The sequence below is a fragment of the Cynocephalus volans genome, chromosome 13 (genome assembly GCF_027409185.1).
Source record: "Cynocephalus volans isolate mCynVol1 chromosome 13, mCynVol1.pri, whole genome shotgun sequence".
Classification (NCBI taxonomy): Eukaryota; Metazoa; Chordata; class Mammalia; order Dermoptera; family Cynocephalidae; genus Cynocephalus; species Cynocephalus volans.
In genome coordinates, this window is record NC_084472.1 from 68812661 (window position 1) to 68836926 (window position 24266).

Genomic DNA, 24266 nt, shown 5'->3' on the forward strand with positions numbered 1-24266 from the left:
AGGAAGGAAAGTCTTCTGTCCTGGAAGGATGAAAATGAGATTCATAGAGTCCATAACCAGCTCAAAGCTACGATACGTGTGCTCTGTCTTCCTCTTGCTCCTGTTTCTAGGTGCTTCTCCTAGTCGTAGTTGCTGTTGTCATCATCATCATCATCACTGTAAAGTGGGCTGACCATTCTAGAGAGCTTGCTGTGTTCCAGGAACTACAGTAAACGCTTGCCATGCTTCCCCTCATTTAATCTTCACAACAACTCCAGAGAAGAGAGATAAAGCCCTTATCCAGTCATGAGTAAGGCCCAGATTCAGCTGAAGGTTCTTTGACTCCAGGCTTTGCTACGAGACTTAGTGATATTCTTTCATGATATCCATACAAGTGATTTCCTGTACAAACCTCATCTGGATATAAACTCTAATCTGTTGCTCACGTTAGCACTTTCCAATCTCAGGATAATGTCTGACATTAACAGAAGGTTCTAGCATTGTTTTGCCACCTTCAGAACAGTTGAGGTGGCTCCAGGCAAGGTGATCTTTATTGAACTCTTTTGGAAAGTTTTCAGTGTGTATGACTTACGATCAATGTCTTTTTGGCTCAAGCTACAACCATTCATAAACATGTCTGACCTTGGTTTTGATTCTCCTTCTGGGGATTTCATTGGTTATGGCAGTCCTCATTTTATCACTAATGCAGTTGTGTACTAAATTCATACATACGTGTGTGTGTGTGTGTATATATATATATATATTCATTCATTCATTCATTCATTCATTCATTTTCCTTTTTCTTTTTGGTGGCTGGCCAATGTTACAGGGATTGAACTCTGGACCTTGGTGTTATTGGTACCATGCTCTAACCAATTGAGCTAACCTGCCAGACCTTCATTTTATTTATTCTTAATAGTTCAGGTATCAGTAATTTCATTTCATCTTGCATGTCATTGTTATTAATTTAACCAAGGCCATATTGCTGTTAATTGGCAGAGCCTAGACTCGAGCCAAGATTTTGATTCTAGACTTTAGCATTTTGTCTCTATACTACTACTTGTGTTTCTCAAACTTAGAAATGAAATGCACTTCCATCATTGATTTCCTTAGTTAATTTGGTAAATGACTTTTTAGTTTGAAATATAATACAACAAACACCTGAAATAAGGTCTATATATGAATTATACTTTATAGGATGGAGAGAGGCAGAACTGTTTGGTAATCATGTGCTGTCTGTAGGTTCTGTGGAGACAGTCTAGGCTCAAATCCTGACAGTGCAGACCTTTGAGAACTTTCTTAATGTATATGCACCTAAGGTTTGTCATCTATAAAATGGGATGTTGTAAAGGTTAAATAAGTTGGTATGTATAAAGCACCCAACAGAGCTTGGCAGTGTCTTTTCCTTCAAACAAAAACAAAAAACCCTCATGTGGTTGCTTTCCTTACTATGAAAAATGTGATTAATATTTGGAAGTCTACAATGTGCTATTAAGATCTTAGTGTATAATATTATTTACAGTTCTGAGTATAGTAATGATTACATTTTTATATGGACCTTCATTAACTAACCCTTGAAATAAAGCAGTACTACGTTGCTAAATGTCTCCACTTATTGTTTTTTTAATAGTGTAGGAAATTGTGGGTATGTGTGTTTTCTTGTGTGTGTGTGTCTGTGTGTGTATGCATGTGTGTGGGTGGTGTTTGTGTGTATTTGTGTATGTTTGTAACACAACCTCTCAGATTCTTGGAGGGATGTTTCTGAGTGCTATAGCTACCATTTTGTAATATCTAAAAGCTCACTGCAAGTTTTGCTTACTCTCAGTAGAGATATGAGACTTGGAACAGTTTTTTTTTATGAATAAGCAAAAATTTTCTAACTTTTGTCTCTTCATGGAGATTTTCAGTAAGTATAATAGTATTTGTTTTCATGGAGGAGCAGAACAGAACCATCCAGGAAAATACTAATTATAAAGTATTAAAGGATTCTTGGATATTTTCAATTTTGAAATGTTGGTAATTTGTTTTTGAACCAAGTAGCTTTATATTAAATTATAAGAGAACATTTCAAATATGGAAGTGGTGGGTTCTGAGTGGTAATTATAACCAAAACTGGGATAACATTCAAAGGTGGTATGTCAGAGAGATATTCGAGAAACAATGAAAGACAATTATTTTGGCCTAGCAATGATTTGGTAAAAGAAGTTGAGAAATATAATTACTAAGTGTTATTTAACACCTGTTGCCTTGGATTGAGTGTTCCCGCAAAACTTGACCCCCACTGTGACCATGTTAAGAGGTTGGGAAATCCTATTATGGTAATTGAAAGGTGGGGCCTTGAAGAGATGACTAGATTCTTAGGACCATGCACTAATGAATGGATTAATAATGGTGGTTGGGGGCATGGTTCTGAGGGCTTTAAAAGGAGAGCACTTGAGAGCCTCTCTCTGCTCTGCTGTTTTCTGCCATGTGAGACCCCTGTATTGCTGTAAAGCCACTAAGAAAGAAGACCCTCACTAGGTGTGTTCCCCAGACTTTGAAATTCCCAACCTTTGAAACTGTAAGCAATTAATTTTGTTTTCTTTATAAATCACCCAGTTGCAGGTATTTATGTTATTAGCAACAAAAACAGACTAATATACCTGTTAACTTCTGAATTTTGAAATAAACTTATATCACATAATTGTAGTTTTTCCCCTTCGTTTACAAGGTAAATTTTAGACAGATTTGAATATCTTTGAACTACAGGTTTTTGGGGGTTATTTATTTAAGTTAACATGCTCATTAATAGGTAAGAGAAGTGAATGGAAAAAATTTTTTCTTGAGGTCATGTTGATACAATATAATGGGAATCCACTTATAAATATATTTAGAATGATATTATATAATGTATTTTGTATTATATATTATATAAATGAAGTCTTTAATACTTCATTTAGGTTTTATTTTATATTGAATTGTACAATATATTTTACATTTTAGCAACAAATTATAGTATGGCCTTGATTTCTGACACTTTGAAGGTAAAATACCTGTTTCATCTTGATTTTGTTTATAATAAGACTAATGCAGTCTATCTCAATTTGGTGTTCTTTTAGAAATGATCGTCATTTTTATATTTAATTTTAATCATAATTCTTCTTCTTCTTTTTTTTTTTTTTTGACCAGTAGGGGGATCGCAACTCTCAGCACGGTGTGGTCTGCACCACACTCAGCCAGTTAGCACACCAGCCATCCCTATATAGGATCCAAACCTGCAGCCTCGGCGCTACTAGCGCCGCACTCTCACGAGTGAGCCATGGGGCTGGCCCTTAATCATAATTATTCTTGATAACTGATTACATTGTATTTATTTTTGTCTCACCTGTTTCACAAGTCATTAATGTTTAGTTTGTCTCTTCATCATATGGTAAATTTTTTATTTTTTATATATTATGTGCACTTTCCAATCCCAGTGATTGTTTAAGAATCTTAATTCTATATCTGTTGCTGAATTTGTCATTCATCATTAGTGCAGAAAATCTATATTCATTTAGAAAAGTATTTAATATTTAATAATGACTGTATTTATGGACACTTTTATTTCTGTAGTATTTTCTTTCTTTAAATTTCCCATGAGTCTGTACTCTTTATTTAGTCAGGAGGTATGTAGTGATGGAGAAAGCTCTGCGTAAAGGTCGCCAGCATGAATCCCACTTTTGCATTTTCAGCTTCTTTGCCACATTTTCTTGAAAAAGTCAAAGTCACTTATCTTCTCTGAGTTTCTCAGGTTGAGCTGATAAAGCCTACACCATATATTCACACAGTCATGGGGAGCCATGGAGGAAGCATGGAAAAATGATGTGCTTTTGGCTTTGTTAAATTACAAATTTTACTTATTGTAGAAAAACAAAGCATATAAATCATCTAAAACTCAATCCCATGTCAGAGTGCATTCGGGTGGTATTTTTTTGTTTGTTTTTTATGTGTCTGTATCTGAACACAAAAATACACATATTACCATATGTAATATTTTTGTCTTTTAAAAATCTAATATATCATGAGAAGTTTCTATTCCTTTAATTCATGCATAATATTCTACTATAATCATGCCACTGCTATTGAGCATTTAGGTTGTTTTCATTTTTTAGTTGGAATATGCCTTTTTTGCCTTCATTTCAGATTCTTTTTTGAGGGCATATTCCAGCAATTGGAATAACTGGTTCAGAATGACTATTAAAGATTCTTGTTTGCTTGCTTAGGATTTGGTCCTTTATCCAGTTCAGAAAGAGATTATAAGAGGATTATGAGCTCAGGTGCAGCATGCTCATGTTTAGAGAAGATCATATTGGGGTGGTGTGTAGAACAGATTGCAGTGGAGAGTACTGGGAGGCCATAGCACTCAGACACAATGGTTTAAACTAGTTAAAGTAGAAAGAGAAAGAAAGGTCTTGAGAAGTGAAATCTGTGAAGAAACAATTGATGACTTATGAACATGAGGGTAAGTTCACTAAGTTGGGAAGGTGGTACAATTGACAGATTAGGGTATTCTGCAGGAGACAATTAGTGAGGAATGATCATGACTGAGAGTTGGACACGTCTTAAGGTATTTTCAGTTCAGAAAAGAAAAAATGCCGTCAAAGGCCATGGATGGATTATATATTTTAGAGTCATCCACAAAGAAGCTTTGCTTGAAGCTCAGGAAATGAATTATACTTTTGAAATAAGAATGCATATGAATGAAAGTATCATCCTAGGAGGATGAGATGAGGAACAAGAATTGATAATAGTGAGAAGCAGGAAATGATCAGAAATGGTTTAGAAGAACTAGCACTGGAAGCCAAGTTATTATAGAGTTTAGGAAAGTGCTAATAAGTAGTACATTTACACATAAGGTTCATGAAGTGAATTGTCAAATAGAAAGCTTTCCTACTGTAGATAAATGTGATTTATTTACAGAAATGTATTTGTATGCATCTTGGAAGGTTATTATAAAATATTTTAGAATAGTGAGAAGATATAATGATTGTTGTAGTAAGCTCTCATGTACCAAACATGAAATGCTCTGTGTGTGTCTCCTTTCCTGCCCGTCATGTGTTTGTTTGTTTGTGTGTTCATTTGTTATTTCCTAGCTTTGGGCATTGACAGGGCTTTGACTCCGTGATACTCCAGTAACAGTAATCACAGTTAGTGCCCAGGTCTTGCTTTATAAACACCACTACCTACTCTGAGAAACCAGGTCTGATTCCAGGTCTGGAGCAGGGACAGTAATTGGTGATCCTGGAATGTCTGGTTGTACTGGAGAATAAGGCAGAGCCCAAACACTAAGAGGAGTGATGTCAGAAGGACATAATAGCCAGCTCTAAAAGTTTCCTCTGGCCATTTTTTGGACAACTTAAGAATTAAAAGGCATAATTATGGTAATTGATTATAAAATATGGTATAAAATGCAAATTCAAGAGTCCATATAAAGTGCTCTTTAAAGAAAGTGAGAGTAGGAGAGAGCATGAGGCAGAGGTACAGGAGAAATGGTGAGGTTCTGTGTAGAAGAATGCCAGCTAACAGATGCAGGAGTAATGGGAGAACATTGCCACATTGCAGCCTTCATTGTAACAATCCAGCTTGGTAAGAGTCACTAATGGGCACTCGGGCCATTGGGAGAAGGTTGTTAGGGAACAGGGTACTCATACAGAATCAAAATATCACCCACAGATTACCTAGTTATGAAGGGCAAGTGAGTATTTTCATTCAAGAAATATGCTGATCACCTTCTTAAACAAATGGTCAAATTTTGCATAACTAATAGAATGTTAATCTGATGTTATTTTTATCTTGGTGCTATGCAGTTGGAAGTACCCTATGTACACAGGTGGTCTTCTTGCCAAAAATGTTTAAACCAATCCAAATCATGAGGAAACAATTAGACATACCCAAAATGTGGGTCATTGTTATAAGTCAACAGTTTGCTTAGATTTGTGTTATTGTACAAATAAAAAAGGCAGTAGGACAGTTTCTAGGTTAAAAGAGTCTATCTAAGCAGACATAACCAGACACAGTGAGTGCATCTTGATTTGACCCTGGCTTAAAGGCTTGTTTGTTTATTTTTTTTTAGCTATAAAAGCATCTTGGGGATAATTGGTGGATTTAGATGTAGACTATGTAGTGTCATTAGTGAGTCAATATTAATTTTGTTGGGAGTAATCATGACATGCTGTTGGCAGAAGAAAATCTGTTTTTGGAGATGTACGCTGAACTCATAAGGGAATAGTATCATCACAGTAACTTATTTTCAGGGGACTTAAAAAGAAAAAGTACATACATTCCTAGTGTGAGGAGAGACAGAGACGAGTAAGCAAATGTCACAAAACATTAACAGTGAATTTGGTTGAAGAGTATACGAGTATTTTATGTGTTGCCTTTTCAATTTCTATGTCTTAAATTTTTCAAGTAAAAAATTAAGAAAAATAGAAGCTAACAATTAAAAAATAAAAGTGAAGTAAATAAAAGAATAAATGTCAAACATAAAAATTAGATAAAATGTTTTAAAGTTTATTCAGTTTTTGGCTGTTCATCAAAACACTGTAGAGTAGTTATTAATCTTTTCTGCTAACTAGGATTTTTGCTGAGAGGTTTTTGTTCTTTCTACTTAGGTTATTTTTTAAGCCTATCTTTTCACATGTCGGTGTCTTTAACCCTGTATCTTCCACCAGCTGTGCTTTGCCTACCACTCAATGTCAGTACAGTATTTATGAGAGTGTGTGTCATAGGGAAACTGTATGTTGGATAAAATGTTTAGATCATGGTTTAACTGCATTATATAGATAACCATCAAATGTTTATTCAAGGGTCGGCCCCGTGGCTCACTCGGGAGAGTGCGGCACTGGGAGCACTGAGGCCGTGGGTTCGAATCCTATATAGGGATGGCTGGCGCGCTCGCTGGTTGAACATGGTGCGGACAACACCGTGCCGAGGGTTGCGATCCCCGTATCGGTCCAAAAAAAAAAACAATGTTTATTCAAGTTATTTGTGGCTGCTTCCTTGACAGAGTGAATAGTACTCTTGTGACCAAATATCTGATTGTGTCAACTAGAAGTACAGGGTGTAGTAATTTAAACAGATGTCATCACATGGTTTCTTTCTTACTTTTCAGTTCCCACAAATATATTCTCTTATGTTTCTGCAAGTTAGAAGTCTGACACCAGTCTCACCAGGCTAAGATTTAGAGGTTGTCAGGGCTCTTGTTTCTTTCTGGAGTCTGTAGGGAAGAATCTGTCTTCTTGTTCTTTTCCTCTTCTTGAGGCCACTGCATTGCTTGGCTTATGGCCCCATCTTCCATCTTCAAAGCTGCAAGGTAGCCTCTCTCTAATGCAGCTTTCATCGTCGTGTCTCTTTGCTTCCTTCTGTCTGCCTCTCCACTTCCACTTCCACAGAGAACGAACCCTCTGATCACATTGGGTCTACCCTGATAATTGAGGACAACCTTCTTATGTTAAAGTCAGGTGATTAACAATCTTAATCCAATCTGCATGTTTAATCCCCCTTTGCCATATATATAACCAAGCACATTCACAGGTTTCTTAGAGTAGGATATGAGCATCTTCCAGGAGCCGTTGTTCTTGTGGTGTGGAGTCACTAGAAGAAATACACACTGATTGCAGAATGAAAAATCTATAATTGGATCTATCTTTTATAAGTATGCCATTTAAAAATTAACATTAACATATAAAACTATAATATAAAAATATTCTATTCATTTAAGGTCATTTTTAGAATGGTAGTAGTACCTTATTAATCGTAAAAAAGATATATTAGGCAAAATAGCAAAAACACAAATTTCTATATATTTTTAATGAGAAGTGACATTTGCTCCAAAAGTCAAATCTCATTATTCACAATATATTTTTGTTTATTTTAAAATTACATGAGGGGCCGAGCCCATGGCGCACTTGTGAGAGTGTGGCGCTGGGAGCGCAGCGACGCTCCCGCCGCGGGTTCGGATCCTATATAGGAATGGCTGGTGCGCTCACTGGCTGAGTGCCGGTCACGAAAAAGACAAAAGAATAAAATAAAATAAAATAAAATTACATGAGGAAATGGATTATGTTCATTGGAGAGTCATTATTTAGTGTTCCATTTGTACTTTCTTTTTCAGCTATATAGGGTTTATTATGTGAAAGACTGTGCTGTTTATGAATATATATAATGAAAATTAGGTGATCTTAAAGCAAGGAAAATCTTTCAAAATCCAAATTGTGGTGAGAATTTTTAGCATATCCTCATACCTATTTTTGAATATGTATCTTGTTTCTTGCTGCTTAATTCTGACATTATCTCTTTAGATATTTGTTCCCATGACCTGGGTCTTACACCCTTTGAATATAGAGACAACAGTTTGTTCATCTTTGTACTTGCAGATTCTAGTTCATTGCTTGGTGTATGTATGTAGTGTAGAAGATGGTGTTTATGGTTATACACATTTTTCTTCTGTTCTAGCATGTCTCTTTGAGTCCAAAATCTTTGCCCTTTAATTTGTTCCTTATTTCTCCTATAATAATTACTCTTGTGATAGTTATCATTTATTCAATGGTGATTGTGTAACAGGCACTGTGCTAAATAATACATGCTTATAATCTCATTTTTATAACTTTCTGAGATAAGTATTATTATCCCCACACTGCAAATTAGGAAGCAGAGGATTAGTGTGATTAAAAAGAAATTGTACAGGCTCACCCACATGGTAAATGGAAGAGTCAAGATCTGATTTCAGCTCTGACTGCAGAGCTTATGCTTTTAATTACAGATCTCTTGCACCTTTAAGAGTATAAATAAAATCCTGTATTTGTCCCAATTTCAAAATCCCTCAGACTCTACACCAGTATTGCTATGGTCTTAGTATTTGCATCTCCTTGATGTTCATGTGTTGATACATAATCCCCAATGCAATAGTATGGAGAGCTGAGGCCTCTGGGATCTGATTTTTGGGAGGGCAGAGCCTTCATGAGTGGGTTTAGTGCCCTTATAAACAAAGCTTGAGGGAACCTATTTGCCCCTTCCACCATGTGATAGCAGCCCAAACTAAGATAAGCGTTTTCTAAATTGTATCTTAAAGACAGAGTTCTAGAGTTCTAGTAGGTGTATATATGTTTGTTCTGAGAGAAATATTTAGTAGTCCAACAAGTTTAGGGAGTGTTATGCACATCTTCTATCCCTTCCTTGGGACTCAGAGTGCTCACCAACAGGTGCATGGCTGAGAAGTCATAGTATTTTATTCTTTTAATGTAGTCTTGTCCGACTTATTCAAATGTCCCTTCCACCCCTGCTTTTTTTGTGACATCTTTATTAACATCTTGCAGAATCATCATCTGTAAGATACCTGTGTGGCAAATGTTGAGAACCTAGATAGAATCCAAACTTTTTGACAGGACTTTTAAGACCCTTCATGATTTAGAACTCTGCTTTGTTTTCTTATTCTGTAAAATTTGTACTTAATTCTCTAGCAGTATTTCTTAACTTTCTGTTATTTCATTCCTCACTGTGTGGACTATTAATGGGCCTGGAATCTGTACCTCTAATCCAATATAACCATTCCTTCCATTCCCAGTCTTCTTTCCAGAGCTATTGAGAAACTCCTGCTGTTTGCTGACTCTGTACCAAGCTCCTCAGGTGGTGCACCTAACACTATTATCCTTACTCATCCTTCTGTTGATTCCTTGGTCAGGCCTGAATGCTATTTATTTTGGGGTCCTGTATCAGTCCATTTCTGTTGCTTATAACAGAATACTTTAAACTTGGTGATTTATAAAGAAAATGAAATTTATTGCTTATAGTTCATAGGCCGGGAATTCCAAAGTATGGGGAATACACCTGGTGAGGTCTTCTTTGCTGGTGGCTTTACAGCAATACAAGGGTCTCACATGGCAGAAGATGGCAGAGCAGAGAGAGAGGCTCTCATGTGCTCTTCTTTTAAAGCTCTCAGAACAACACCCATGACTACCATTATTAATCCATTCATTAGGGCATGGTCCTATGAATCTAATTATCTCTCCAAGACCCCACCTTTCAATTACCATAATAGGATTTCCCACCGTCAGCAATTACAGTGGGGATTAAACTTCTAATACATAGAACTTGGGGGACACAATTCAGTGAGACTGGGTAATTTATAAAGAAAAGAGGTTTATTTGGCTTACGATTCTGGGATGGTTGCATCTAGCATGGGCCTCAGGCTGCTTCTACTCGTGGCGGAAAAGTGGCAAGCAGCCAGCGGGTACAAGCAGATCACATGGTGAGAGCAAGCAAGAGAGAGGAAGCAAGAGAGAGGGAGGAGGTGCCAGTGTCTTTTAAACAACAAGCTCTCGCGGGAACTAATAGAGCGAGAACTCACTCATTACTCCCCCTCCCTCAGGGAGAGCATTAATCCATTCATAAGGGATCCGCCCCTATGACTCAATCAGTTTCCAGCACTGCCACATTGGGGATCAAATTTCCACATGAGTTTTGGCAGGGACAACACATCCAAACTCCATCACATGTGAATCTCTTAATTAGCATTTGAGTTGAATCATATTGAATTGTACTAGTTTTTATGAATATAGAGTTCCTAAGCAAATTTGTACTATGTTAGGCATTTCTCCTCCTGCCAACCTGGGCCCCTATTCTATACAGGCACTGACCAATCGCAGTGAGGTGGAGGGTTGGGGATAGTGATTATTTCTTGAAACTTTGAGCCTCCCTAAAAAGTTAATAGCTAAAAGTGGCAAATGCTTACATAATGCTAAGAATGTGTCAGGGAACGTTCTTTGCACTGTACAAATATAATTCTTATAATAACCCTGTTGGGTAGGAACAATTAGTACCCATCCCATTTTACAAATAAGGAAAACTAAGGCATGTAATTAAATAACGTGTCTGAGTTTACAAAGCGAATAAATGGTCTACCAGGAATTCAGACCCAGGCAGCTGAGGTCCAGAATTGTGCAGCTTGAGTGTCCATACTGTTGATTCTCCACCTTGCTTCAAAGGAACCAAGATTGGGTACCATCTGTGAAACTGTCATGGTTGCTGAATCTTTAGTGGCCCCTCGAGGATCTGTAGGAAACCTGCGTTCTGCCCCTGGTAGGAAAGTACAGGCCTTTTGTAGAGGCCAGAAAGAAAAGCGCAGGGTTTGCAGTGAGAAGGAAGGTCCAAAGGCATTTCTCGGACTCGGAAGACAAGAAGTTAGTGCTTTTCTAGGGCTCGCTCTGCAGCCTGAGAATAGGGGTAGGATTACTGGTGATGCAGTTTATGTGTAAATTTGTTTTCTTATGGGACACTGAGATTTAGAAATGTACATAAACAGTTGGAAAATATGAAGTATGAATTTCTTTTAAAGACATGTTAAAATTCAAAATTTAGAGTTTATTTTCACTCATCAAGCCGTTTAGTCTCTTTGTTAACATTATTATTTTTAATTTTGAGACTAGCCAAATTCAGTACTACAAAGGGGGAACAAAATAGATACTGGGGTTTGTGACTGGATGAAACGTATGTTGTGATGGTTTGTTATTCTTTGCTGGTTGCCCTTATGTAAATTATTCTTTTTCGCCTTATTCCTTTTTATCCTCTTGTCCCCTTTCTTGATTGATGTAAGCAAAAATAGGTATCTGATTTGCATGAGTCAACATGAATACTTGTTTACATCTTAGATATGTGGCATTCATAAGGGAAGTATTGTTATCTGAAGTTGTACATTGGTCAGATCTTTGCATCTGGATTTTCTAGGTAGACTTACATACCCGAACTGAAATTTCATTCAGGCTGTTGCGCATATTCACTTATGGTGTTAACTGTATTGGCCCAGAGGAATGAGGCTTTTTGTAGTTGAAATCCTTCAACTGACTGACTGTCTTTTTTCCTGGATGTAGCTGTATCTCCTCCAAGGTTTAATGAGAGCAGTGCTAATGTCAGGCTTTATTACTGAGCTCTCATTACCCCCCCTCATGTTATATGTGCTTGCATACATTGTTTTATTTAATTCTCACACACTCCTATGAAGTACTGTTTTTGTCATTTTTCATCTCTGGAAATTGGGACTCTGAGAATGCACTTCATGTACTCAAGATAAAACAAGCCATAAGTGGCAGAGCCAAGACGCGGCTTCTCATCTTCCGGCTGACCTCTACTGTGCTGCCCTGTCTGCACTCGGACTGTCACCGTTATTTGTGGGACAAACCTTACTTTGGTCTGCACAATGTAAGGAGTTAACCAGAGTTAACTAGGAAGATGGCCAGAAGTGTTTTTGATGTTAGGGTACTTAGTTCTTGTATTTGTGAAGTAGACTTTGCCAGCTAACCTTGGCAACAGGTGCTAACAGGTGCTACTCTCCCCTGCAAGATCTGCCCCTGTGCAAGATCTGCCCCAGCCCTCTCCTGCCAATCCCTGGGACTGCTGTCCGCTGTACTTGCTGGCTTCCACCTCTGTGCTCCCCTCTCTGCTGTGAGAACAGGCCGGGGCTCCCGCCTCCAGGGCCCCTGGCTGCACCTTCTCCTGCCAGGGTTGCTCTTCCTTATTCACGTGCACACCAAGCACTTTCACTCTCTTCACTCTCAAGTCACCTTGCTGAGCCTCCAATTGTGGAATTTCAACCCCCTGCCGACATTGTATATTCGCCTTCTTTACTTTATATTTTGTCCTACCACTTATCATTATTTTATATGCTATATATTTTACTTTTCTTTTTTTCTTTTTGTCTCCCTCCCTCACTTTTACATTTTCTGAGGTCAGGGACTTTTATACATTTTGCTCACTTATGTGCCACAGCTGCATGGAACTGTTCCTTGCATGACAGTAGATCTTTAATACACATGTGAATTAACTGCAAGCATGAATGACTAGCAGTGTCCATGAAGGAAAAGTGGCACAGGCTTAGTGCACCTCATCCTGTGATCAGCAACAGGTGGTAGAATGAAAGTTCCAGGAATTTTTCATCATAGGTGTAGGACCTACCTGTGACTAGAACTTAGTAAGTCATCAGTAAATGTGTTGAGACAGGCAGTGAAGGTATAAAGACATGAGTATTTGATAGAAGCAAGACATTTCAGGTGGATAGTTTTTTTTAAAAAAATTAAATTAATTAATTTTTAAAATTTAATTTAATTTTATCAATATACAATGTGGTTGATTATTGTGGCCAATTACCGAAACCTCCCTCTTTCCTCCCTCTCCCCCCTCCCTCCCAACAACCTCATATTTGTTCGCTTGTCCTATAAACTTCAAAGAATTATAATTGTTGTGTCTTCTTCCCTCCCCCCCAGTCTGTGTATTTATTTATTTATTTTTAGCTCCCACAAATAAGGGAGAACATGTGATATTTCTCTTTCTGTGTCTGACTCATTTCACTTAATATAATTCTTTCTAGGTCCATCCATGTTGTTGCAAATGGCAGTATTTCATTCTTTTTTATAGCAGAGTAGTATTCCACTGTGTAGATATACCACATTTTCCGTATCCATTCATCTGATGGATGGACATTTGGGCTGGTTCCAACTCTTAGCTATTGTAAAGAGTGCTGCAGTGACATTGGAGAACAGGTATACCTTCGACTTGATGATTTCTATTCCTCTGGGTATATTCCCAGCAGTGGGATAGCTGGGTCATATGGTAGATCTATCTGCAATTGTTTGAGAAACCTCCATACCATTTTCCATAGAGGCTGCACCGTTTTGCAGTACCACCAACAGTGTATGAGAGTTCCTTTTTCTCCACAACCTCTCCAGAATTTATCATTCACAGTCTTTTGGATATTAGCCATGCTAACTGGGGTGAGATGGTATGTCAGTGTGGTTTTGATTTGCATTTCCCGAATGCTGAGTGATGTTGAGCATTTTTTCATGGGTCTGTTGGCCATTCGTGTATCTTCCTTAGAGAAATGCCTATTTAGCTCTTTTGCCCATTTTTTAATTGGTTACTTGTTTTTTTGTTGTAAAGTTGTTTGAGTTCCTTGTATATTCTGGATATTAATCCTTTGTCAGATGTATATTTTGCAAATATATTCTCCCTGTCTGTTGGTTATCTTTTCACTCTGTTAATTGTTTCTTTTGCTGTGCAGAAGCTTTTTAGTTTGATATAATCTATTTGTTTATTTTTTCTTTGGTTGCCTGTGCTTTTGGGGTCGTATTCATGAAGTCTGTGTCCAGTCCTACTTCCTGAAGTGTTTCTCCTATGTTTTCTTTAAGAAGTTTTGTTTCAGGGTGTATATTTAATTCCTTAATCCATTTTGGGTTGATTTTAATATATGGTGAGAGGTATGGGTCTAGTTTTATTCTCCTGCATGTGGATATCCAGTTATCCCAGCACCATTTGCTGAAGAGGCAGTCTCTTCCCTAGTGTATAGGCTTGGTGCCTTTGTCAAAGATCAGATGGCTGTAGGTGTGTGGATTGATTTCTGGATTCTCTATTCTATTCCATTGGTCAGTGTGTCTGTTTTTATGCCAGTACCATGCTGTTTAGGTTATTCTAGCTTTGTAGTATATTTTAAAGTTAGGAAGCATTATGCTTCCAGCTTTATTTATTTTGCTCAGAATTGCTTTGACTATGCATGGTCTTTTGTTATGTCTGGATAGTTTTTTCCAGTTCTGAGAAAAATGTCATTGGAATTTTTATGGGGATTGTGTTGAATTTCTGTATTGCTTTGGATAGTATGGACATTTTCGCAATGTTGATTCTTCTAATCCAAGAGCATGAGATATCTTTCCATCTTTTGTGTCCTCTTCAATTTTTCTCAGCAGTGGTTTGTAGTTCTCATTATAGAGATTTTTCACATCCTTGGTTAACTCAATTCCTAAGTATTTTATTTTGTTGGTGGCTATTGTAAATGGCCAAGCTTTCTTGATTTCTCTTTCTGCATGTTCACTATTGGAGAATAGAAATGCTACTGATTTTTGTGTGTTGATTTTGTATCCTGCAACTTTGCTGAAATCCTTTATCAATTCCAAGAGTTTTTTTGTAGAGGCTTTAGGCTGTTCAATATATAGGATCATGTCATCTGCAGACAGGGACAGTTTGACTTCATCTTTTCCAATCTGGATGCCCTTTATTTCCTTTTCTTCTCTGATTGCTCTGGCTAGTACTTCCAATACTATGTTGAATAGGAGTGATGAGAGTGGGCATCCTTGTCTAGTTCCTGTTCTTAAGGGAACAGCTTTCAGCTTTTCCCCATTCAGGATGATATTGGCAGTGAGTTTATCATATATGGCTTTAATTATGTTGAAATACTTCCCATCCATACCTAACTTGTAGAGAGTCTTTATCATAGAATTGAAACCCAAAAAACAATAAAAAAAATCAATGAATCAAAAAGTTGGTTTTTTGAAAAGATAAATAAAATTGACAAACCATTAGCACGGCTAACTAAAAAAAGTAGAGAGAAGACCCAAATAACAAGAATTAGAAATGAAAAAGGTGATATTACAGCTGTTACCTCTGAAAACAAGGAATCATTAGAGAGTACCATAAACAACTATATGTCAACAAATTTGAAAATCTGGAGAAAATGGATAAATTTCTGGATACACACAAACTACCAAAACTGAGTCAAGAAGGTACTGAAAATCTGAGCATACCAATAACAATAAAAGAGATTGAAGCTGTTATCTGAAGGCTCTCAACACAGAAAAGCCCAGGACCAGATGGATTCACAGAAGAATTCTACCAAATATTCAAAGAGGAATTGACACCAATTCTCTACAAACAATTCCAAAAGATTGAAGCAGAGACAAATGTCCCAAACTCATTCTGTGAAGCAAACCTCACCCTGATACCAAAACCAGGTAAAAAGACAACAACAAAAAACAACTACACACCAATATCCTTGATGAATATGGACGTAAAAATCCTCAGTAAAATACTGCTAACAGGATACAGCAACATATACACAAAATTATACAGCATGATCAAGTGGGATTCATCCCAGGGATGCAAGGTTGGATCAACTTATGCAAATCAATAAATGTGATACACCATATCAATAAAATCAAACACAAGGACCATATGATCATCTCTATAGTTTCTGAAAAAGCATTTGATAAAATTCAATACTCATTCATGGATAGCTTTTTTGATTTGAGATTATTTTTATTTTATTTCTGGTAGTATCTAGGTTATAAATGTTTTAAAAAAATGTTTAAAATGTTTAAACAATAGTATTACAGTGGCAGTGAAGGATAGGCTACATTCAATAATCCCATATTGCTGGCAATACTATGTCCATATAGGCTGGTAATTTTATGTTAGTCATGCTTGACTTAATATTTTTTAACAAAAGACAGTATTAAAACTCTTATACTACTTGTGCTTTAAGCCAAATTTAAAGACTGCTACTTATTTCAAGTCAAACTTTGGATGAATATTTTGCATGTGAACATAATTGAGCTCTTATATAGTATTGTAAACTCTTCCCATTTTTTCCTTTAGCAATAAAAAAATATTTCACTAAATATTGAGCTTTAGAGATGTTCAGCAGATGATAGTGTTATATTGGGTAAAAAGCTTTCCCTTCCTGTGTACTCTAGTTTGTTCCCCTGTGCAATGTAATATTTTGCTTCAATTCCTAAAACTTAAACACTTTAATTAATAAAATTTTTTTCTATTAAAAGCTGCACTGTGGTTTCTAAATTAAGATCTCTTAAATTATACTTGGTCATGTAAATAAGCTGTGCTTTGCAACTTTGGGTTTTTAACCTTTGCTCTCTTCTATTAGCTTTATGTTTTTTTAATTATAGGAAAATGGAGGACAGTAGGGAAGTTGTGATTTAAATGGCGTGTTGTTATTACTTACTGTATTCTTTTGTAAGGAAATGAGAAATGTTATTTATTTTGTTCTAATCAAGAAAAAGCAAATATAGAATATCTTATACTATTATCTTTTGCTCAGCATTTAATATTAACATAGTTTGATCCTTTATGTGATAATTATCTTTCCATTTTAGTGATTAATGGTGTGATTAGTTATTTATAGCCGTAAAGAGCATATTGTCCATAGTTGTTAGTACCTAATATATAAAAAAAAAGAATGTTACTTTCTTTGTATAAAAGTGCATTATTTGAATAGTGAAGTCACAGTCATTTAAAAAAATGCAAGTGTAATATTTTGTCCGTAAAACTGAGTTTCCTTAATATTATAAACAGAATAGACCAGACATGAAAAGAAAAGAAAAGAAACATTCACTGTTTTAGAAATTGTTGTGTTTTTGGCTTTTGTCACAAGTCTCTTCCATGAGGTAATCAATACTTTACAGTCTTATGTTGCCCCTTTGTGCAAACATGTCTAGGTGAATTCAGTGTTTAATGTTAAGAATCATATAACATGCCAATTTGATTTGTAGCCCTTTATATCTTAGAATGCTAATTAAAATCATATTTTTGCATGTGTCATGCCTTTCATGTACATATGCAAATAGATTCTATTGCCTTTCAGCTATTAGTAATTAACTTTATGAAGGACAGCTGTAATACATAATTAACAAAAATGTTTGCAAGCCCTTTTATACTGAAAGTTACAATAGTAAATTTTTTTCTCACTTATTAAGAGAGCCATTTTAGTTGATGCTTCTGAATGAGATCTAAATTGTTTTAAATAATCACATGAAATATTATAATTATATTGATGTTGTAATGTGTTCAGTGGAAGAATGGTGCTCCATGTCCTGTCTGCTGATTCCTGTCCATTTTATATTTATGTCAACAGAATTGAATTAAGTAAGCCGATTTGTGTATAAAATAAGATAGTATGTCAGGTAATACTTTTTGTTTATTTTAGTTATGGGTATCTTCTTGGCACTTCAGTACAATTTCTTTGTGTGCTACAGACACAGTAAAAATTTATATATTTTAAAAAACCTCTCTTTAAATTTCTACCATGCTATTCATTTTCTCGTGTATAGTCCTTTAAATATTTAATAAAATGACATTTTCTCAAACTCATTTCATGACTAAAGTGTGAGATCAGCAAGGGACAGTGAATGTTTTATTGAAGTATTGGTTTATCTTTCTGACTAACTGGCAGTGAAAATAATGACTAAAGAACTATAATCATTGTTTGGATCTTTTGGTCACTGTTAGTATACTTAACTAAGAAAATGAACCAGTCAAGGTAGATGCAGTCTGAGTATTACTGTATATTTAATCTGTATGTACTATTTTTGTTTAGCAAGAGAGCCATTTGTAATATGCATTTTCATGTTATATTCATATATATATGCCCATTCTTCTTAAATACTTTCTGTACAAATTTCTAGCAGATTGTCAAGTTTTAGTTATATAATTACTTTTATTTGTTTTTTAGGGTTGCTTTTGTAATGAAGAAGCACTTAAATACTCATCTACTAGGCAAGCATGGAGTTGGCACCCCAAAAGAAAGGTAATTTCTGTCTACTTTTTTTTTATTTAACAAAAATAGTTACATTTTCAGAATGCTTTGTTTAACAAGATGACTTTCAGAATTTTTATCAAGTCAGTTCGACATGTTTTGTATTTATGCTGCTTTGTTGTTGAATATCGTATTTTATGTCATACTTCCACAAAAATTTAATATCATTTAAATTTTAACAGTTTCAGTCTAGAAATATTTGAAAGGGGCTGACTGGTTAGCTCAGTTGGTTAGAGTGTGGTTTTATAACACTAAGGTCAAGGGTTCAGACCCCCTTACCAGACAGCTGCCAAGAAAAAAAAAATATTTGAAAGGATTTTGGGGACAATGAATTTGTGAAACAACCTTGAAACATTAAAGAGTTAAATTGGAGTGAATTGACTTCTGTAAGTGCATTAGCATGTGCTAAAACAAATAAATAAAAACAAAACTTTGTTTTTTTCCTGCATTTTTATTTAGAGGTTTTAAAATAACATCTTTTGGATTCTTACTGTATACTTAAACATTGCTGATATTAAAAAAGATAAAAACATCTTGTGTCATCCTCCAAATGATACTACAGTTACCATGTCATGAAAAATAACACTACAATTATTATGTCATCAACTGCCAAATTTTCTTTTTTCTTCCTACTGTATCATAATTAGCTTCATCACATACTTAATTATATTAGATGAACTGAAATAGAGCAATGTCAGCTACCAGGTGAGCATGGCCACTTCTGAAATTTATAAGTCTTTACAATGTACATCTCACACAGAACTAGTGTGAGCACTGTCATCTTCCTTAAAGACAGGATAGATTTTCAGCTTCCTCATATCCTCCAAGATAGTATCCAAAATTCTACAGACAGTCCAGGAAAGTGTAGTTTCTTAATACTATTTTAAAATGTCAATAATGATGTAATTTGGTCTACAACTCTGGAGCCTGAGGACTCTTCGGCCATGTTTTTAAATGTTTAATAGCGTTTTTTAAAAATTTAAAATGGTCTTACTAGTACATTCTCTGTTTATGAGAAAATTAACTTGCCTTTTCTCCTGGAGGCATATTGTTTTTTTAACATTGTAGTATTGGCATTGACTCCTATCATGTCAGAATATTGGGATGTTGTATCTGCCTTCTTTTCACCCATACTTTTGGTTTCCCATACTTTTGTTTGTAACATTGCATTTAATAATTGCAGCCAAAATGTATGCATTGAACATATGATAGATTCACTATTCTTGAAATTTAAGAAAATTCTGTATTTTTGAAAGAATAATTTGGGACTTGTCAGAGTTATGTTTCATACCTGTTAAAGTTAAAGAAACAAAATGTATTTTTAATTATTATGTTCCCATTGTTTTCACATGCATTATGTCAATTAATCATCTATGACGTTATTAGGAGTGCATCATTATTCCAATTTTATAGATCTAAAGATTGAGAACCAGGAAAATAAAATCACAGTTTACTCAATATCTCATAACTAATAAATACCTCATAACTGATCTGAATTTCAACATAAATTTGAACAGAAACATGAGAGAAGTGAAAAGAAAACACTTCCCAGCTATACGTTTAGATAGATAGTATGTGTTTTGAACTCAAATATGTCATTTTGCTTTATATTTAGGAATTTAAAAAATTTGAAGAAGTGTTTTTTCTTATTGTTTTATATTAGTGAAAAATTAATCTTTATGTATTAATTTTATGTATCAAACACCTTAAAAATAGAAGGTATGCCTTGTATATTATGATATTAGTTTGAAAATCACAAGTTTGCTATTTGGTTTTCCCATTTACCTTTTCTTATGCATTCCAAGCACTTTTCCTTTATTTTACTCATTTCAGTCCTGAATACATAAAGGGTGACTAAAAAGAGGCCAGAGAAAGATTGAATGTCTTTCTCCTCTCTGAGATATGGTAACCTTTTCTCAGACGTTGACACTATTTTTGTTCTAAAATCAGAAAATGAATCTCAAATAGGAAAGTACACTCATCTTCTGGATTATTACCTTTTAAGTATTCCAAGCTGTAGCATTCACCTAAACCAAACATCTTTGATTGAATTGTTTTTCCTATTAAAAATCCTTTGATTCTGAAGACTTCTTGTTTGTGATATTCGTTTTATGACACTCTCTCTTATTACATAGAAATACTGAATCAGAATGCCAGGACTTCAGCAGCAATGTAATTTTCCAATAGGTGTTCATAGCTGGAGAAGACCCAGATTTAGGGACATGATATAGGACAAGAAATGCTTAAAGGCTCCTTTCTCCCATTTCACCCCCTTCCCTTCCTTCTACTGGCTTTAGGAAGCAAAGAAACTCTTTATCAGCATGCTGAACCATCAGTTTGGGAATAACTGTTCTCTAAATTCAGTTAAACATTTTTCTTACCTATTTAAAACATTAATGCCTTGGCTGTAATTTTGCAAGCTTGCTATATTTTAATTTTTCCAGGACAATATAATAAGCTTATCTTTTTATGTTTTGAATTTGATTCTCCCCTTTAATGCATTACATACATATTATAGCAAATAGTAATAGAAGTTAGTTAAATAGGCTGTGACAATTAAATTAATAATGCATTTTGTTTGCAAGTATTTAGGCCTTGTGCTTTGACTGATATATGCAAAAATGATAATTTATTAAAAGTAAATTCATATACTTGTACTATAAAGTTTGATGAACCAATAAATTTTGTCAACACGACTATCATTAGAAACAGAATATGAAATAATTTCAAATATTTTCTTTGAGACTCCATGATAACCTAAATGATGGCTGTGTAGGAAAATACTTTTTTTGTCCCTAAATTTATATTAACTTATGTTAAGGTAGTATACCACAGTATTTCTGAAGTCTTATACACTTAAATACAAACCTCTAAATGAAACACATTGTAAAATAATAAACTCTTATTAATTTGCAAATTCATTCTAAAGTATTTCCTAATTTTAAATGAACATTCTCTTTGTAATATATGGAAGCCAAAGTATCTTTATGTTTCTTTGAATTTGCTAATAGTAATCTATGAGATGAGCTTATCTACAATTATCACAATTGGAGAAGCCATACTAAGTATATCTTCTGTGAAAGCCAGGTGCATATTACAGTGGTAATGGATGGCATTCTTAGTTCAGTGCCTGGAAATCAGCAGGGCTTTGAATAACGGTATAAACAGGAGGAGGAGGAAATGATTTGCTGAGAATTTCTCATCTGATAAACATTGCTTTTGTGGTATCGGGGATACCATTAAGACATGCACTGGCAGCATCTCAAGAAGGCTGATACACTCACAAAGCGATTTTGCCACTAAAGGATTTTAAATTAGATGAGTGTGTAATAAAGTGGGAGCATGAAATAATTTCATAAGTGAAGGAAATGTACCTGTGTCAACAAAGGAAATGTGCTAATGAATATCCAGATCACAACCTTAGTACTTGTTCAGTGAAGCCGGTTTTGGAGGAATCTGTGAAGGCTCTTACTCTCAGACAGTGCCTTACCTGCTGACAAAGCTCATGGCTGGTCAGTACGTTTGTTCAAGCTGAATGGGATTTCCCCCAGACCCTGTTCAGATAGCTGAGCCCTGAAATTTCTACTGACTTCTCCTCTTTTACTGGACCTTTGGGATTTGGGGTTAGCTCTCTTTCCTCTGACAGCACCTTCACTATTATTAAGTAAAATCTTTTCCTCTCCTAATCTAATTGTGAGACAGAAATCCTGGCAGCTCTCCTACTTGTTCTAATTTGGTTTAAGCCACTAATATTGGAATGACATTGAGTAAATCTTTCGGAGGCTCTCTTGTCTCCTTTCCCTTTTCTGTTTTCTCAAAACCTTTTATATTTACATGTTAAAATTGTATGAAAGCATCATCGTTGTTTCTGCCTTTCACATTTGTGGATGTAAGTTTCACCCTTTTTCATGAAACATGAAAATGTCATTCAAAACACATTCCTGGAAAAATCATATATAACATGTGCAGGCACAGTTGTTATTGAAGCCACACCAAGAATACTTTGGGTTGTTTAGAAACTTAGGTTGCTGTCATATGAGAGAAATAATACATTTTACAGAAACCCTGAATAACATTTAGTGTAGTAGACTCAGATTTTTCTTATTAGAAGAGATTCTGTTCGTAGTATATGATTTAACACTTCCTAAGTCACAGTTGTCACTTTATTGCTCATTGTAAAGAAATAGCTTGCCTTTGATTGATTTGTTCTTGTTGCATGTATTTTCTTTTATTAAAGGATAGCTTTCCTTAGTGTTTACTCAACACTGAGTTTCTGTAAGGTAAATACTGGTTTCTATTTTATCAATGAAATGGTAGCTTTTTGTCATGGATGTGTTGTGATATTATGTTCCATGTGATATGTGCCTGATGGGATCTTTCTGGAGTGTACTTTGTAAGACTTTTCAATCACTTTGTGTTTGCTGGCTTCAGGCTCTCCCTATTACCCACTACTGACTGGTCTCCTCTCATTTCTTCCTGTTCATCCACATTAGCAATCTTTTTTTCTTTTTCTTTTTTCCCTCATGATGGCCAATTTAGGAAAAACAAAGTGTTTATGGGCTCCTCTCTGATTTTAAAAAAAATTACATAAGAAATAACTCTATTGGGCCAAAATGAAGTAAAAACGTGCCAATTCTTTCCATCGTGGGTTGCTTATTTTGAGTGGGGAGGTTGTTATATTTTAGTGACTTAATATTGCTTTTGCTTGAGCTGGGGATTCCCTTTCTTTCATTTTCTTACATCTTTTCATTTGTAGATAGTTAAGTATAAATAATAGCCTAAGATCATGTGACATTGTTTTATTGTGAAAGAGTAGGATTTAATAGCAAGATAGCTCTTCCACATGGAGAGATAAATAGAAGTCACATCAGTTTATCTAAAGCCATGGCTATTATTTTTAGAAAATTTGTTTTTATATTGTACAGTCTTAAACCAATGATTTATTAAGGTACATATGGAGCTCTAAGTATACACTTGCCATAAAAATGATATTGCTAGGATTTGGGAAGTATTTCTAAATTACATTGATAATCTAGATGTTCTACGGTTGCTTTGTGACCAATATCTTATTACTGAATGGGTATTTTCTAACTTCTGCTTTATATATTTTCCAGGTGAAAGTTAACAAAAGTAGGTATATATGATGTAGAATATTGGAGTTATAGATCATTTTCATGGCTCATCTTGGAGTGGAGAGCCCTCTCTTTGAGCTCATCTCTTCATTGAGTTCCTCAATTTTCATGGAGCAATGTCAGCCATACTTATACATCAATTGCATAGTCAAAAGCAACATGGAATATTTGGATTCCATATATTTGTCAGATGATTTATTTTGATGTCTGGGATACATATTTCTTCCATTCACTTATTAATGTACTGTCAATTTTATCCTTCATTTATTTCCATTGCTACAGAGCTGCCTTTCCATCACTGCATTGTTTTTATTTTTTTCCTCCAGTAAAATTGACTTTGCTGATTTTGCTCATAGTTATTATGATAATGACTTATATTTAAGAACACTTTAAGAAATAACCTTAAAAATCTCAAGTCTTTATTGTAAAGGTAGTATTTAGGATGCTGTATACGAAAATAGGTCACTTCTTCCTTGTAAGAGCCAGGAGAGTGATTTCCCTCTGGTCTTTATTCCAGGAAAAGTTGAGTTTTTCTGTAGCGATTGAACATTTTAGTCTTTAGTTCTAGTGAATCATGTGTATAATTGTTTTCCTCTTTATATTTACTGCTAGGAAGCTCAGGGCCAAAACTGTGATCCATCTATAGCAATCAAGGTAGAATTCAGGGAAAGTATTTCATTTACTACTGTGTTTCCATTTTCATCTTTTTTTCCTTTATGGAGAGGTCCCATTTTATGTGAGCAATATATTTTAACAAGCTTACATAAATCAAA

At 35.2% G+C, this 24266-nt stretch overlaps 1 protein-coding gene across 1 annotated transcript in view; it reads left to right on the forward strand.

The window, feature by feature from the left end:
- The window catches only part of ZNF407 (zinc finger protein 407), a 445122-nt gene that overhangs the window by 150731 nt on the left and 270125 nt on the right, over positions 1-24266 (forward strand). The window contains exon 4 of the mRNA XM_063077217.1: positions 18278-18352. Within this exon, the coding sequence (XP_062933287.1) occupies positions 18278-18352 (75 nt within the window). The remainder of the gene's footprint in view (positions 1-18277; positions 18353-24266) is intronic.